Genomic DNA, 17,969 nt, shown 5'->3' on the forward strand with positions numbered 1-17,969 from the left:
AACTGCACAATGGAGAAGCAGCAAAGCAAAGCCGCTCACATCTTGTTCCCAAGAACTTTGGAATTAAGTTACACCCTTCTCACATCAGCAACAGGGTTTGCATAGGATAACGTACACATGGTGTAGAAAGAGCATGACTTAAACACAGGTGTGGCTGTGGACAGTTAAATCTGATATTCTTACAGATGACATGTTTTTTATAGTATCAGCTAAGTAACTGATATCCTGAATAGAGGTCAAGATTACATATAATTCTTCGCCTCAGTCTTCACCAGCAACCTCTCTCCTCGCCCCCCTGAGTCAATGGACTGCAAGATGGGGATCACAGGAGTAAAGCCCCTCCCACTGTAAGGGAAGATCGCGTTCGAGACCACCTGAGGAACCTGAATGGACACAAGTCTATGGGACCTGATGAGATGCATCCCAGAGTCCTGAGGGAATTGGCTGATGTAGTTGCCAAGCCATTCTCCATGATATTTGAAAAGTCATGGCAGTCAGATGAAGTCCCTGGTAACTGGAAGAAGAGGAATGTTGTACCCATTTTTAAAAAGGGAAGAAAGGAGGACCCTGGGAACTACTGACCTGTCAGCCTCACCTCTGTGCCTGGGAGGATCATGGAACAGATCCTCCTAGAAGCTATGCTCAAGCACATGGAAGACAGGGAGATGATTCGAGACAGCCAATACGGATTCACCAAGGGCAAGTCCTGCCTGACCAACCTAGTGGCTCTCTATGAAGGAGTGACTGCATCAGCAGACAAGGGAAAAGCAATGGCTGTCATCTCTCTGGACTTCTGTAAAGCCTTCGACACAATCCCCCACAACATCCTTCTCTCTAAATTGGGGAGATACGGATTTGATGGGTAGACTGTTCAGTGGATAAGGAATTGGCTGGATGGTCGCATCCAGAGGGTCGTGGTCAACGGCTCGATGTCCAAATGGAGACCACTGACAAGTGGAGTCCCTCAGGGGTCTGTACTGGGACCAGTGCTGTTTAATATCTTCATCAATGACACAGACAGTGGGATCGAGTGCACCCTCAGCAAGTTTGCAGATGACACCAAGCTGAGTGGTGCGGTTGACATGCCAGAAGGACGAGATGTCATCCAGAGGGACCTGGACAAGCTGGAGAGGGGGGCCTGTGTGAACCTCATGAGGTTCAACAAGGCCAAGTGCAAGGTCCTGCACCTGGGATGGGGCAACCCCAGATACCAGAACAGGCTGGGGGATGAAGGGATTGAGAGCAGCCCTGCGGAGAAGGACTTGGGGGTACTGGGGGATGAAAAGCTGGACATGAGCCAACAATGTGCACTTGCAGCCCAGAAAGCCAACCGTATCCTGGGCTGCATCAAAAGAAGCGTGGCCAGCAGGTCGAGGGAGGTGATTCTGCCCCTCTACTCTGCTCTGGTGAGACCCCACCTGGAGTACTGCGTCCAGCTCTGGGGCCCTCAGCACAAGAAGGACATGGACCTGTTGGAGCGGGTCCAGAGGAGGGCCACAAAAATGATCCGAGGGCTGGAGCACCTCTCCTACGAGGCCAGGCTGAGACAAAAGGCTGCGGGGAGACCTTATTGCGGCCTTCCAGTACTTAAAAGAGGGCCTATAGGAAGGATGGGGACAATCTTTTTAGCAAGGCCTGTGTCCTAGTTTCAGCTGGGATAGAGTTAATTTTCTTCCTAGTAGCTGGCATAGTGCTGTGGTTTGGATTTAGGATGAGAAGAATGATGATAACACACTGATGTTTTAGTTGTTGCTAAGTACTGCTTATGCTAGTCAAGGACTTTTCAGCTTCCCATGCTCTGCCAGGTGCACAAGAAAACTGGGAGGGGGCACAGCCAGGCCAGCTGACCCAAACTGCCCAAAGGGCTATTCCATACCATATGACGTCATGCTCAGTATATAACTGGGGGGGTGGCCAGGGAGCAGTGATTGCTGCTCAGAAACTGTCTGCGTATTGGTCAGTGGGTGGTGAGCAATTGCGTTGTGCATCACTTGCTTTATATATTATTATTATTATCGTTACTATATTGTTGTTATTTTCATTACTATTTTACTTTATTTCAATTATTAAACTGTTCTTATCTCAACCCAGGAGTTTTTCTCACTCTTACTCCTCCAATTCTCTCCCCCATCCCATTGGGGTAGGGGGAGTGAGCGAGCGGCTGCGTGATGCTTAGTTGCTGGCTGGGGCTAAACCATGACAGCCTGTTGTGACAGGACAAGGAGTAATGGTTTTAAACTAAAGAAGATTTAGACTGGTTATAAGGAAGAAATTTTTTTCAATGAGGGTGGTCAAGCACTGGAACAGGTTTCCCAGAGAGGTAGTGGAGCCCCCATCCCTAGAAACATTCCAGGTCAGGTTGGACGGGGCTCTGAGCACCCTGATCTGGTGAAAGCTGTCCCTGCTCACTGCAGGGGGGTTGGGCTGGATGACCTCTAAAGGTCCCTTCCAACCCAAAGCATTCTATGATTCTAGAAAATGCTATATACTGATGTTTCTTTTCTCTTGGACTGTCCTGTCAAAATAGCTATTTATTTCCATTCTTTGCATGCCTTAGAAGTCTTCTCTCTAAAAGCTTTAAAACTTTAATACCTGAAACAAGACCAAGTTACACAGAAGTTAACAAAGAATTTCAAATTTCTTATCAGAGAGAAGCCAAAATGGAACAACAAAAACAAAGTCTGTGACCAGTCTGACAAAGCAAAGGGACTGTATTTTGAGCTTAAGGTATGACCTACTATGAAAAATGCATGCCTACGCATACTGGAGAAAACAGCTCTGGTTTGAGAGATGCGGGCAGTCCTAAACATTCAAAAGGTTGTAAGCACATAAGCAACATTATATGTCTGTCTTGCTAAATATTCTGGAAACTACTGTATTATTTTAAGACACTTGAGCTTTTCTTTTTAAATATAAGAAACTTTTTGAACTCCCATCCACTAGAAATCTATGTAAAAGCCTCCTGAGTTGGTTATACAGAAAAATGCTAACTTCAAATTTTGCATCAGACTCTTCTGTTTTACCAAACTTGTACATCAAGTAGCCAAGGTTTTTGGTATAAATTCTTAAAATCACTCTGAAACATTTAAATGGCTCTCAACATGTATCACTAGCAGCAATGGGCACAGAGCACTGAAAGAACCATTTAGGCCTTAGGTAAAGTATCTCCACTCTGCCATCTTTAGGGAGAGTGCAGAAAGGAGATGGCCAGAGCTACCAGGAGGCAGGAACAGAGTAACTATACAGGGTGAACTTCATACGCTTGCTCCTTTCCATCCTTGTTTTGCAAGTGCTGAGCAAGATGTGCTAATTTCTCAGGTTACTGTCTCCCCCACCTAGCAATTCCCATTTTGCTTGTTTGGACTTTTTCAAGAAACAGGAATAATGGATAGAAAAGGCAGAGTTCATTCTACTATTCGTGCTTTCTCATTTTCCGTACAGCCTCTACAAAAAGAGGTAGAAGCAAGCCAGTTCTGCCTTTAGCCAACTCTCTATCCTAAGGTGTTGTAATCCTTACCAACAGTTACTATTTCCAGTGCCATTGACTGAACTAGCTGGGGAGGGATGTTAGCTAACAAGCAGCAGGTGAATCTCATAGTCAAAGACAACCCCTCTGTAACACACTGATTTCATTTAACTGTAGAATATCAGACAGAAATCACAAGATGTACATAGGAAGTATTCCCAAATTGTAACATATCCCAAACTGTATTCATATAGATTAACAGATGTATCAAATAGGGTAACAAATACTGGAAATACAAGGTTAGATGATTACTGGCCAGCTAGATATTTTTTTGGTGCTTTGCTTTCTGTTATTTTTATTTAATTTGTTCCATCTGCAAATGGATGTCAATAGATAAAAATAAATTCAATTAAAATTAATATCTAATTACTGTCTTACTTGAAAATCCTCCCCTGAATAGGGCATTAAAGTTTATTTTAAACTATGCATGACTGCTTTGACACTTTGTAAACTCTTACAAGGACAAGAGAGATCAAGCTGCAGACAGCTTCAGCAGTGACCAGATGCAGTGGGTCCTATTAGACCACTCAATCACAGCAGACCTGTACAGTAACCTAAAAGTTTTCAAACTCAATTCAACTTGAGTAGAGAATGCTGCTGACAAAAATGCCTAGTTTCTTTTTAGGAGCGTAACTCTGCTAGTTTTCTGAAATAATTTATATCACAAGTATTTTAAGGTTCTCCAGCGCTGTCCTCTGTAAACACCTGGGCGGGTTAGAGAAGGAACTGCTTTTTTATCTGATCCTAAGCCTCCCCTTAGGGCTAGAAAGCCAGCAGTCTCACCAAATCCGAAACATTCAGGTGGCAGACCAGCACGATTTTGAATCTGCTTTGTAGTCTTTTTATTGACGCTTTTGTTCTTACTCATTGGCAACCTCCCCTCACCAGATGTGCTACAGCAGCCACTGGTGCAATTTCTCCTGTCCCATGATGGATGCAGATCTAAAAGACAGTTAACCCACTCCACTGAAAAGCACGCCAGTCAAGGCACACCTGAACAGTACAGTTACCTACATTTGTGATGCTGCACTCTTAGTCCCCAGAAAAAGAGGATAAAGACCTTAAATAGAAACAAGTAACAAAAGAAAAATGCCAAACCATTTCACATGCTGAGTCAACAGTGAGTCATAACACTCCTAGACTCTGACTAACAGACCAGAGAATGAAGCAACATTGCGAAGGAAAAAAAAAAAAAATCCTCTATTTAGTGTGGCCAATAAAAGATATGCTAAGAAATAATCATGAGAAACAGTGGCTTTTTTGTTCAAAGATCAAGTGCATTGGTGATTTCTTGAGGGTTTTTTGAGTTGGTTTTTATTTAGTTTTGGTTTGGTTTTTATTTTTGATTCCCCAGCAAAAAAGCTCTCGTACTTCATATAAGCAGAGGGTAAATTTACTCATCATTGGATACTGCAAAAAACTGTTGAAGTTGTCACCTTAACCATGATTTCCCAATTAGTATTTGCGAGCAAGGGGCTTCTACTATTGAGAGAGACGCTTTCCTCCAAATGAGGATATATTCCTTCCCACTTCCAGTTTGTGGCAGAACTATTAGGGTATTTGTTCACCTTTAGCCACCCAAAAGTGCATTTCCACCTTCAGAATATTATCCTAAAGCAAAACTATACAAACCCAATGCATTTACTAGGGACCAGAACTGGTAGGAAAATCTTGCGAAGCCATTTTCAGGTATTTAAAAAAAAAAAAAAACTCAAACCAAACCTCACCACCTCTTGCAGATGAATTTTTTTTTATTAGCTTCTTGTCGTATTTTCTCCTTTTCAGTACTTTCTCTGTAGTGTAAAAAAGCTGAGAAAGGCCTAAAGTTTTCCTCAAAATTAACTCAGAAAAGGAAGTGTTTTGGTAGAAAAAGAAAATGAAAAGGCAGCTCTTCCTGAACTGCATAGTTTAAAATCATAACAGAAAGTCCCTATTATGGTTTATATGAGAAAGGTTTTAAATATCAGAGGATCAAGATTCTGCTCTTCTCAATTTAACCAGCCGACATGAAAGGATTCCCATGTTGTATTTTTCTAAAGACTTAAACAAAACAAAAACAAACAAACAAAAAATCAAGCTTCCTTTCCATGTCCTAAAAAAACCCGTATAAACGCAGAGAGGACGAGGACAATTAGAAATCTAAGTAACCCCCTTTAAGAAACTAGAAGAATTAGATTAGACAAGAGAGGCTGACAGGGAATTTTCTATTATTTCCACTTTGACCATTCTGAAGAGACTTTCCTTCCACCTTCTGATTGTAAGAAATTTTAGGAAGGACAGTTTTTGAAACTGAAACACTGAATGCTAGCCACCAAAAAAACCCCAGTGAATATACTGTCACATACTCAAAAAGCAAGGCTCATCTCCATAATTCACTGGTCCTACCCACTACTCAAACAGCCTGTCCTAAGCATGCCATCTCCCTGCTGAGGAATCCACCTCCAAAGCTGATTGATTGGTACATGCTACTGAGTAGAATTTCCTTTGCATGTTATTACTCATCTCACCCTGATGCGTGACAAAAATTGCAAAAGGAACTCTGCTTTACCAAGTGCGTAAAATCTGCTGCAATGAAGAAGTAATACACAGTTGCATCCTTCCTACACCTAACCTAAGACAAGATGCAAAACACAGTCAAAGGAGCACTAGCAGGCTATGTGGTCTTGCCAACACTTGTGATTTTATTATGAGCCTTTTAATTATGGAAAGGTTCTTAGAATCCTAATATTGGAACAGCATAACCTGAGAACCTCATCTTTTACCGAATAAAAATGTTTCTAGCCTTTGTGACAGGTGAGAAAAAACAAGGATCCGGAAACCTACTCCAAAACAAAAATCAAAATCTTCCCACAAGAGAGCATGAATACAAAGGACTCTACAATCTCTGAGTCAATTCATGCTGCTGTGAGGAATCTCCTCGCTCATCAGACACTGTAGAATCATCCTTGACCTCTTGCCTCTCCACCTCCCTCAGCCTGAACTGAGACATCAAGAGGACTGGGGGGAAGGGGGCAACAAAATGCTGCATTTGGTGGCAAGGCACACTCACCTGCAAACAACTTCTGTCTCTAAACTATCAAAATTTGACCGAAGTACCTGTCATCATCCACTGAGATGACTTTGGCTTCTTTCTTCCCCTTCTCAGCAGTATGTAATTTCAAAGACCTTATCTACTAGCCTTAATAGTATATTAACAATATTATAGTATTAATTAGTAGTCTAGCCTTAATAGTGTATTAACAATATTATAGTACTAATTAGTAGTCTATCAGGATGTGTCAGAGGAGTAAAGCACATGGGATAAGTGTGAGTACAGTTATTTCAGTTCACAAGTGACAGCCAGGAGTAAATCTGAGTGTTATTGCATAGTCTACTGGCTTCTTTGCTGCTTTTGTTTAAGAGAGGACAGATGCAAGCAATCTCCCCTCAATGTTAGAGGCCAGTCAGAGTGTTTTCACTGTTACTCAGGGCAGAAGTGTGTGCACATGCATATTATCATTACAACCAGGTTCTCTTAGGAGAGAGACTACTTTTGTCCTTTGTAGGCCCTGCCTCCCTCTGCTGACTTGAAATTCTTTTTTCTAAGACATTATGGTGGTTCTACCTCTCTCCTCCTTCAGAAACTGCTTTTTCTATTTCTTACCAGAAATAGAATCTCTGTAGTGGTGATATAGTCTGACTAGCTCCCTCCTTGACTCACTTGCCCACCAACATGTAATTTCAAACAGCAGCTGGAAATAAAGAGCAAGTTAGCATAACTGTGTAATCAACTTTTCCATAACCCCCAGTTTGGTAACTACCACCAGATCAACATGACACTTCCCAGCCATTTAGTAATAGGGTGAAGTTGATATATTTGAAATATTACTGCAACATCTAGAGCTTTCCAAAAAGAGCTTGTGGGGATGTTGATGCTGGTGCATACACTGAGGTAGCTCAGATTTCTGTTAACTACTTAGTTTTGTGCAGACTTTTGTTCTATTGTTTCAAATTAACATAGAAGTCTCACAAAGTCAGTCATGTTTACAGCCCACTTAAATCATTGACAAGAGCACTGTTGTTGAAGTAAAGAGCCAAATGTTTCCTGGGAATAACTGACCCATTTTGGAAGAGCAGCAGAGCTAGGAAGCCTCACGAAACACTCTACTATTAACTGTACCAAAATAAACCTCCTCTCCAAATTTTGTAACTATTGTTTTAATACATTTTCTGGCAAGAGGCTAGAATAAATTATCATTCTTTGTTCCTGTGCCAATCACATTAATGCCTGCAACCAGCTTAGCTTAGACAATTGGGTCACTATAACTGTTCATATTACTCATTTAATCTACGTAAGTTTTAAGTGTACCTTGTAGTTTTAGACATTTTTCTAAGCTTCTCAGCAACTTACTAAATCTGCTTCAAATAAATGATCCAAAAATGAGGATAAATTTACACAAAGATGTCTTCATCCAATTAAAGGCAAGATTTATTTCTGCAGTAAAACAACAGCTTGTTTTCCCATCCTGTGTCACAACGTTTATTGCATACTAAAGCCGAGAAAAATTATGTGTAACTAGGAAACAGAGCCTGAGTATTCATCTGTCCTTATCGGTCATCCAAACAGGCCAAAAAAAATTTAAGCAGTGCCCTATGTGAAATATAAACCTTTATTTGGGGCATGAGGATGGAATGATGAGATCAGTATTTTCCATTCAACAAGCACAACATTTCCCAACTTTGTAGAACGAGTCTCTGAGGACAGGCAAAAGCTTTCAACGTATTTCAAAAGATCTCATCATCTAAGCCTGAATAATAAGGCACTTGATAATCTAAAAAAAATCACCTCTTAAAATCCATTTTAGAGAACTGGTATCCAAAAGCAATAATTTTAAGACCTAGACGTGTTTGCAGATAAGCTGTTGGTGGAATCCTTGGGCCAAAACCAGACACACAGCTGAACACCATCCAACCAGACTGAGTTACAGTTAAGGCAGTTGAGCTGACGGGGAGTATGTGAACACTTGCCTGAAACCTTCTAATTTTGCCTGTGGAGAGTTGCAATTCCAGGTGTTACAACTCTGACTGCCTCTCCTTATTTGAGAGATAAAAGGTATCAGCTTAAAATTCCACGGAATTTTCAGGGAATACACTCACATAAACAGTGAGCTTGCATTCCAAGTTGTATGCATCACATATTCAAAAAGATCACCAGAAAGTACCAATATAGTTTTTGTCTTCACACAAGCTCTAGCATGGCAGCATAAAAATGCAGTTAGGGATGCAATTTCTTTCCCCCTACCAAACAGCTGCATCCATGCAATCCCAGTGAACTCTTGCCTTGATACAGAAACAAACCAAACACTTTTAGGCATCAAAGAATAAAGATATCAATCTCCAAATGCTGCATCTTTACTCAGACAAGAGTTACTTTGATAAAGACACATATATTGACACAGTTTCACTTTCTTATTTATATAACTATGCTGGAATTAAATTATCTTAATGATAACGATGTGGATTTACCTATTAAAGGACTGTTCAAGTGGCTGCACTTATATATTCACGGGGACTAAGAAAAGAGTGGATTAATACAGCATTGCATTTCTGTCAAGTTTATTTTCATTCCAGTCAGAATGAGAAGAGCGCTTGAGGCTGTGCTTTCATTCCATCTGACCATTAGTAACAGGGTAAGAGGCTGAACCTGACTCAGTGTCCAAGTCTAAAAAGATCTTGTACAGAAACAGAGGAAAAGTGACAAGGGAAAAAGCTGCAAAAGTTCTGAGCTGTCAGAAGGATACAAGAACCACAAAACGGTTTCAAACAGAAGGATTGTGGCTCCTGGCCACAAATTATAAAATTGGTATCCTTAAGCAGTATTATTGGCACGATGTAGGAAGTCCAACTGCCAGGAGCAGATTTAAGCTCATTTTCCCCAATACACCATGTTTTAATATTTGCATCTTACAGTAAATCACAGTGTTGTCTACTACCTATGATACCTAACTTGCTTATGTCATGGTACAATGTGATTTAGTTTCTTCCTAAGAAAGCTTCTGGAGCAATGCCTAGTTTGAGAAATAACATTTCACAAGGAATGTATGTTGACTGTAATTAATTCCTACAGATGGAGAGGCTAATTAACAAGAATCCAACTAATAACTCAGTTGGATTTAATCCATATACTGAACTGGCAACACGCACCAGAGAAGGAGGCAGAGGGTGCAAGGATATATTTGGGGAAGAAATCACACATGACAGGCACTTTCAAAGCGGTTCACAGACATTTTAAATGTTGCCCAGCCACTCTTAACCCTTGGTCTCATCTACTTTCCATCACTTCCACAGGCTTCTTTTCTGCTCTCTCTCTCTCATGCTGTGTCTTTCCTGCATACGCAATGCAAACATACCTTGGCTATTTGAGGTTTCATCTTAAAGATTAAAATGCCTGACATTCACATAGGCACACCATTCTTAAAAGCAAGCTTCTGCAAATTTTGCATTTCACTGTTATTGAATGTCCTTGTGCATCAAATCCAGCAACAGAACATGAAAGGGAAGGAAGTTTTTTTAGTAATACCATTTTTATTGCCCAGTTCCATTTACAAAGAAAGGTCTGTTGTTCATTCTTGTCCAGGTTTTCGATAGCCATGACACATGATTAATTCCAGCAAATACAGACTCAGCTATAGAAATCTGGATTTCAGAAACATACACCAATATTTTCTAGTTTCACTCCCTTCCCAGACACTTACTTACATTTTTTTTTAAATTAACATAAAATATCGTCACATTTACTCTAAATGTCTAACATAACTTACATTAAATAATTAATACTTATTGCCTGTAAAAAGACATTTCAGAATTCAATTTACCTCATGTTTGGGCTTTTTTCCACATAAGTGTAAGTGCATGTTCAGGACTTTTTTGTTGTTGTTGTTTTCTTCTTCTTCTCTTTTTTCCCCCCAAATGAAGTACATTTCAGACACAACTTTACTGAAATATATTTCATAGGAGGACAGTCCTTCATGTTCACTAAATGCTTTATATAGTGTGTAAATCCCAGGTACATTCATTCTTCTAGAAAAATACATTCCCCCTTTTTGCCCTTAAAACAATCAAACTTACAAACCAGCTCAAAATGAAGTAAAAAGTTTGCAACAAAAATATCAACACACCTATTCACAAGTGGAGATGCCTAAAGTTGTCCCCTAAAGTTTAAAATGCTTCCGACAAGTTGCCTAGAGTTGTAACGTATTATATTCAGTGCTACCGCTGGGCAAAACAAAGCTCCTAGAAATTCTGATAGTCTATAAATTTGCACACTTGAATCTATTCTCAATCCTTTTCAAAATTATCTTCATGTACACTGTAAATATTTCTGATACAGTTAGTCCTTAAATACCCCCCAACACAAAACCTCAGACCTTCTCATCTCCTTATACATACTTAAGTTATCAGATTGCAATTACTATGCCTTAAACTCACTTTAGTATGAGTACCCATAACCAAAAGTAATGGAGAACAAGATGAAAAAAACCTCATGTATCTTAAGACTACAATCTTAAAAGAATCCTGGGAACACCATATTCCAGTCTGAACCTTATTTAACTCTAGCTTTTGTCATCAACAAGTATTTGTAGTCATTACCTGCTTAAACCCCTTTTTAGTTTTTTTTTTTTAAATAAATGTACTCCACACATTTATTTATGCTAACAAGACAGTCACAACGACTCAAGTTTTTCCTTTTCATATTAAGAACCAATGAATTCAAGTTAGCAAAATAATAAAACAGATACCACCACAGTGCACATTTATTAGACAAGCAAAATTTAGCTTTACATTTATAATACATTAACAAACATAAAATATGTATTTTATAACACCTTGCAAAAAGAAATCAAATCTGAGCAATGCACAAATCTAAAAATTTTGGGAGATCAGAATAGGGAAAATTCTGTACAAATATAATATAAAAATATGTTTCCGTATGAAAGAACCTTCTCTTTGAGACTCAGTCCAGAACTGCATTTCCCATGTCTTTGTTGCTGCTCAAAAAATCTTGAGCAACAGGAAAAACCCCCAAGCACTTCCCCTCTCCCACCCCCTAAAAACATTCCACCCTAGCATGCCCTGCTTGGATCACCATCTGCTTTTCAGAAGCCAACAGGAGACAGTAAGAGTTATTATTAGGAGACAGCAAGAGTTATTATATTTGTTTCTAATTCATGCTGAAAATGTTTGGAAAGGTCAAAGCAACAGTACAGGCAAGCATAGGAGAACCACTCCAAAGACTTCTAGATAATGGAAGTGCAGTGCCCAGGTTAGTGATATCCTAGGGTTAAACAGACATACCAAAAAATCTCTTTCAAGAATAATGACAGTAACAGTTAGGAAGAGAATTTTCAACATATATTTAGATGCCTAACATTACGTAGCCTGAAAATAAGTAAGAGACTCATCAAGGAGACTCACTATCTCTGATGCAAAATGCCTAGGTCCCACTGATGCCCCTATCTGATGTCACCTTGCAAATCTTTGATTCAACTATAGGACTAAAACACATAGTTTCCTAGACCATAGCTGCCTGTGCAATGTTCTTTTAAAAGCAACTCCCCATTTAACTTTAGCTGGTTAGTGAAGACAACATCAGAATGTTTAGCATGGTGGGTTTGGTGGTTTTTTTTTTGGTTTTCGGGGTTTTTTTTGTTTGTTTTTTAAGAGTACTACATGCAGGTTGGTGAAACTATTTATTAGGCTATTCTGTATTTACCTATAACACATGCAGCAAAAAGAGTGACCGATGACACTAGAGCACTGACAGCACCATGTGATTAAAGTGTTTGCTTTATGAAGTGGCTTCATACTTATACATACAGTTTGACCTGCTTGTCTGATAGCTTACCTATGACTTCAAGCATACAGTTTTAAGTTTAATTTACTACTAGTAAAATGAAACTCAATTGCAGGCTAATTATTGAATTCCTAGATTGCTTAAAGTAATCATCCCAGGCCACTTGCAATAAGTGTGGAAATTATAGTCACTCATGTCTTATTAATTAGAAGAAAAAAAAAATCACAGTAATTTCAATCCTAAAGATTGCTGAATTTACTATAAACTATTTTAACCATCAGTTTTAAAATTCTACAGACAAGAATACTTCAAATCCACAAAGGAACATTACTTCCCCCTGTATTCTGTCTCTATTGGGCAAAGGGTTCATATGAATCACTGGACATTGACTTAAACTCTGAATACTGACCTAGATTTGAGTCTTAAATTCTGGATATGGAAGAAGAGTTTTTAAATGTCACATACCTGTCCTATATTGCAAAAGAATAAAGGAATAGTGGAAGATACTCCCAATTCTTCCTCACCAAGTGACTTCAAGGAAAATTCCAACTGTGTTGTAAAGCGAAGAATGTCAAGGAGCTTCTTTAACAGGTGTAATTTTATATGTTTTTAAGCTCAGCTTAATTTAAGAAAGAAGTCAGAATTTTAGTTTATCATGAATCAGCAGTGAAGAATGCAAGTGAGCTCAGTCCTTATGCTGTGTATATAATTCACGACTTCACACACAAAACACAGCTTTCAGTATTAATATATGTGACCACATTTCTAATGAATTCGATTTAATCCACACAGCTTGTAAAATGAAGTGCACGAAGCTTAACCTTTGGCTTCTTTCTATATCAAAGAATTTCTGCAGAACAATTAATGTTTGCGCAAAAGTTTTACACTGCAAGCGTTACTTCCATGGTGAAGCAGACATTAGAATTTCCTCCCTCCCCTTCTTTACCAAATTACCAAGTGTATGCTGCCATTACTCTCTTCACAAATGAAAAGCTTGAGTCTTGTTCATTGTTGTACATAGGATGACAGAAAAGCAAAGGGCACCAGTGAGACCTAACAGTGAAGGCAACACTTTGTTTTTTTCTGCTAAACAAATAATACCCTGTAATATCAAAAAACATTTGATAACATAGACCATAAAATAGCAAAGTAACATTGAGTATGCCTTGGGTTCTTTGGCTTCTCTTCTCCAAAGGAAGAGAATAATAGAACTGTTTTATGTTAAGAGAATATGGCTGAAGATAGGCATAGCCTCTACAAGCAAACACTGAGAATGCAGCATCTGTCCAAAATCTGGCATTTTGCTCTGGAACATTGCTGTATTTATTTTAGAGTGATTCTACCTCCCTCTGCAGTATTACACTGAAATAGTAAGCCTCTTGAATGCTCAGTTGTTTAGCTACTGCTCTCATTTGCAGCTTGGTATTTGGATTTGATTAAAGAGAGTGGTGTTACACTGAATCAAATCAACTTTTGTTTAGAAAAAAATTCATTTGTGGCTGATGTGCTAATGCTTTCTTGGTTGAGTTTCCTTTTTACGGTGAAAGGGGGATAAGGAAACAGCCCTCGAGTTTTTCTGATAAGGGAGAGATAGAAATGATACTATTCAAGGAATTGTAGATGAGTAACACCATACTTGCACAGATAAAAGACTGCTGATGACAGGTTATTTCAGCATCTCCAGAGCTTTTACATTCTGAAGTCTCCTAATGCAGCACAAAGCACAGTCAAATTGTATACACATATGCCTTAATATTAGAAACAAACAAGTCAAAAATCCAATTGCTTCTGTGGCATAACCATTCACAGATTTAGGTTGGTCTGTTCCAGTGGCAACATTTATATAACACCACAACATTGGTAGAGCTGGTGCAGTCAGAGCTTTCCTAGTGTAATTCTATCTTTGCAGAGAGCTTTTGATAGAACTGCTAAAATATATCCCACCTTACCACCTCTTGACCAGCAAGGCTCTGCCAGCAGTAGACCTAGTCTTCTATTTTCCTAATAATAGTATCTATCTCAGTCATTTCCTGCAAAGCTCTCAGCAGACAACTGGTCATGAGATTTAAAAGCCACTCAAAGGCAATGAAAAGCACAAAGTGACCTTTCTTTCCCTTTCTCCCATTTCTTGTGCAGTACGGCTCAAGGGTGAGATTATGCATACCCATTAAAAAGACTCCTTGTGCATGGTCCTAATCTTGCTAGAACTGAATTTGAAATTAGATAAATAAAGATCAAGTTTTTCCTGTCTAAAATTAATTCTATTTAAGGGAACTCAGCCTGCACAGTGGCATTTTGTGTAATCTAGGTCAAGAGTTAAGGTTAACAACTAACATAAAATGCTTTCAAATTAAGTAAGGCAGCATTTTTTATAAGGATCTTCAGAATATTACTGGGGCTAGAGTGTAATGCTGCAACATACTAGAGGAAGTCTAGACTGCAATGAGTTCAGCTAATAAAAATTTATGTGGTCCTTGTGCCCAAATTGCTACTGATGTCTAGGCTTGTTCAGGTACACGCACATTAGCTGAAACAGTGACTGCAGTGTAAACTTGCCCTATGCATATGACAAAAAAAAAAAAAAAAGTAGGCTCTTACTCCCGCAATGCAAATTCTCATCCCATATCCATAGCGGTGCTGAGGACACCTAACTCTCGGAATTCATTTAGAGCTTGGGCCACTCTGGAATGGTCAGAATATTGGTTAATTCAATCTGAGACAAAGCAGAAGCCACAGAAAACTAGAAATCAACAAAACTGCATGCAAAAGCTAATAAGGGAAGAAAAAAAATTGCTGGCTTCAATAGCAGACACCTTGTACACATGTCTTACAAAGGTTAAGTTACTATGTGAAGGAAAAGATGAGAAAAGTGAGCAAAGTTATACTTGTGGATTAGTCAATCTCCTATATAAATATAACATTTAAAATCACTTCAAGTATTCCATCTGACAGCCAGGAAGAGGTACCATAAGAGACTGGGAAGTAGGTAAAAACTTTTCTGATTCACCTACTTCATATGAAATTAATGTTAGTAGAGACAGAATGAAGAAACAGGTTGCACTGATGACTGAAATAGCAATACCAAGTCAAGTAAATAGTAGTCTTCAATCTTTGAGAGCTGGAAAGCACTCTATGTTATGAGCAGACCAATAATGACTATCTGCTCATTTTACTATTATTTTAAATTAATACACATGGAAATTTACGAGAAATCTTAAAATTCCATTCATGTTAAATTACGCATCTAATCAGCGAAGAACACGCCAAACTTTAATCAATACTTTTCCACTACTTTCTGTCAACTTGGTATCAGGATCTAGGAAGTAAAGTAAGGCAAGCATAAACTCAGAACACTTTTATGTAGCAATGTTGTTTAACTGTGATACTATCCCAGATAGGAAAAAACCTACACAATACCTTTCCTTTTGAGTTTCAGACTTGCAAAGGAATTATCAGTTAGGTGTAGTGACCTTCTTCCTACATGAAGATGAAAAATTTAAAAAAAACTCTTTAGACTAAAACTGCTTCCATCTGCTTCTAGAAGCTGTCCTCAGTAGAAAGGATATCATCATTCCTCAGAGGTGTAGCAATTTGACTGTCAGAAGTGAACAAACAAGCTATAGCAGTCTCTTAAAATATTTCATATTCCTCTATAGCTTGCTAAGCAAAAACTAAAGTAGTCTCAAAAATCTCTTATATTAATTTGAATAAGCATGTCACTACATTTCAGGCTTTTACCTTTTAAAAAATTGTTTGATATATATCTTGCTTTGAATCAAACCTTGAAATAAATATTACACATGGAAAACACAATATTGAAGTCTGGAGTCCTACAAAGACAACACTGAAACTGGCCAAGCCTGCTGGTATCACGCAGGCCTCCAAAAGATGAATGAAATCAGGATTTAAAAAAAACAACAACAAAAAAAACCAAAACCAAAAAACACCCACCAAAAAACCCCAAACTGAAAAAACACACAGAAATGTACAGAAATGTTATCTCTGTACTACAATACATAATTTTTTCTGGTCAATGGTATGTCTCCAGTTTCAGAAAAGTAATGATACAATACCCTGAAGCCAGGTATCCAAAAATTTCTTCACTTTGCCGTAATACTGTAGAACTTTTACAATGAACTTAGTTCCTGCAGCTGGAACTCTATAATAGAAAGTAGGTGCTCTGAAATACTTTCATGTTCTTTTATAACAGAACCAGGGCAAATTCAAAAGTTGGGTTTTTTTTCTTCTCCAGTTTACATATGCTGAGCATCTGATGTTTACTCTAAAAGCTGCCCACATTCTCTTTCATCAGTGGGCCTCTTCTCGTGGACCAGATAGCCTCTCAGGCTTCAAGAAGTACCTGCACTCCCAAAGAAAAAACAATGAAGAATTTGGTTGCATTTGCTTCACTGTTTATCACATTCTGCAGGTTGGCTTTAGTCAGAACACTCTTCCTCCACCTCTTTTACCTTGCAAACTTCAACTTCAGATTGCAAAGAAGACTGAGGAATGCAGGTGAATGTTCGAATGCTGTGTGGATCAACTGGTGGCACCAGTGTAAGTGACTCTACGCTTAGTGCATCTGTATTGTCATCTGTTATTAATGATATTGTGGGCTGCTGTGCAGGAATCAGGCTAGGAGACAGGTTTGCTGTTTCTATGTCACTGCTTTTTACAGCATTCTTGCTAGACTTTGAGACAGCTGAAAGAGTTTCATCAGTCAACATCATCTGACCAGAAACGGTCATCTGAGGCTGCTCTGGAGCTGAAGCGTCATCTAATAAAAGAAAACACCAAGAAACAATCAATATTCAACTTAGCATGTACACTAAGCCTAACAGTATACTACTATTTATGAATATTTAAGAATAATTGGGTGGAAAATGCAGTTCTGTGAAGCACTATGCTTACACATTCACTTTTTAATAATTACAAATAAAACAAAATATGAAGGCATAACATAAAATACCAGTAGGAATCTGTTCAAATTAGGAACCAGAAAATGTTACACATTTAGTATTAGAATATGCAGCAATATCAGAAATATTCCTAGAGAGAGGAAATTGAGGGGAAGAATAAGAAAGCCTCTCCAGTATTTAGTATAGACTAAAATGAATAGCCGACCCCCACCAGGAAGCTCTTTAGAAATAAAAACAAGGAACCCCTGCGTAACTAGTTTTTCCAAGAGGTGGCTTGTTTTTTACAAAAGTTTGGAAGTCATTCTCTCATTTCATTCTCCAGATTCACATTTAAGTGACACCTCAACCACAGAAAGCAGAACTATGGAAGAACAGGAAGGAGAATAATGTGCTTACTGTAACTGAAAGGTGCTGCAAAATAGGCCTGTTTTTATACAGCCTTATGTTATATGATTTTTTTTGTACTCCTAAGCATGGAGCATACAATACAGATAAAATTGGGAATAAGCATTACGTACCACAGAAAATGGGTATGCTACTACACCTTCCTACACAATGAAAAAAAAAGAAACCCCAAACATTAACAGCTATTTGTACTGTCCTTTTTCCCCCTTAAAATTCTAGCTATCAAGTAAACTGTTCATTTAGCTCACATGGATAGTGAATGGAGGGGATGAGGCGATACAGCCTT

The 17,969-nt window shown here is 38.7% G+C and overlaps 1 protein-coding gene across 3 annotated transcripts in view; it reads right to left on the reverse strand.

Annotated features, from left to right (window-relative positions):
* Nucleotides 1-11,634: 11,634 nt before the first annotated feature.
* Nucleotides 11,635-17,969, reverse strand: part of CLEC16A (C-type lectin domain containing 16A) — an 86,139-nt gene continuing 79,804 nt past the window's right edge. For all 3 annotated transcript variants that reach the window (XM_075718068.1, XM_075718066.1, XM_075718067.1), the window contains one exon: nt 11,635-17,136. In XM_075718068.1, the coding sequence (XP_075574183.1) occupies nt 16,796-17,136 (341 nt within the window). In that variant the 3' untranslated portion in view covers nt 11,635-16,795. The remainder of the gene's footprint in view (nt 17,137-17,969) is intronic.

The sequence above is a fragment of the Pelecanus crispus genome, chromosome 11, assembly GCF_030463565.1.
Source record: "Pelecanus crispus isolate bPelCri1 chromosome 11, bPelCri1.pri, whole genome shotgun sequence".
NCBI classification, from domain to species: domain Eukaryota; kingdom Metazoa; phylum Chordata; class Aves; order Pelecaniformes; family Pelecanidae; genus Pelecanus; species Pelecanus crispus.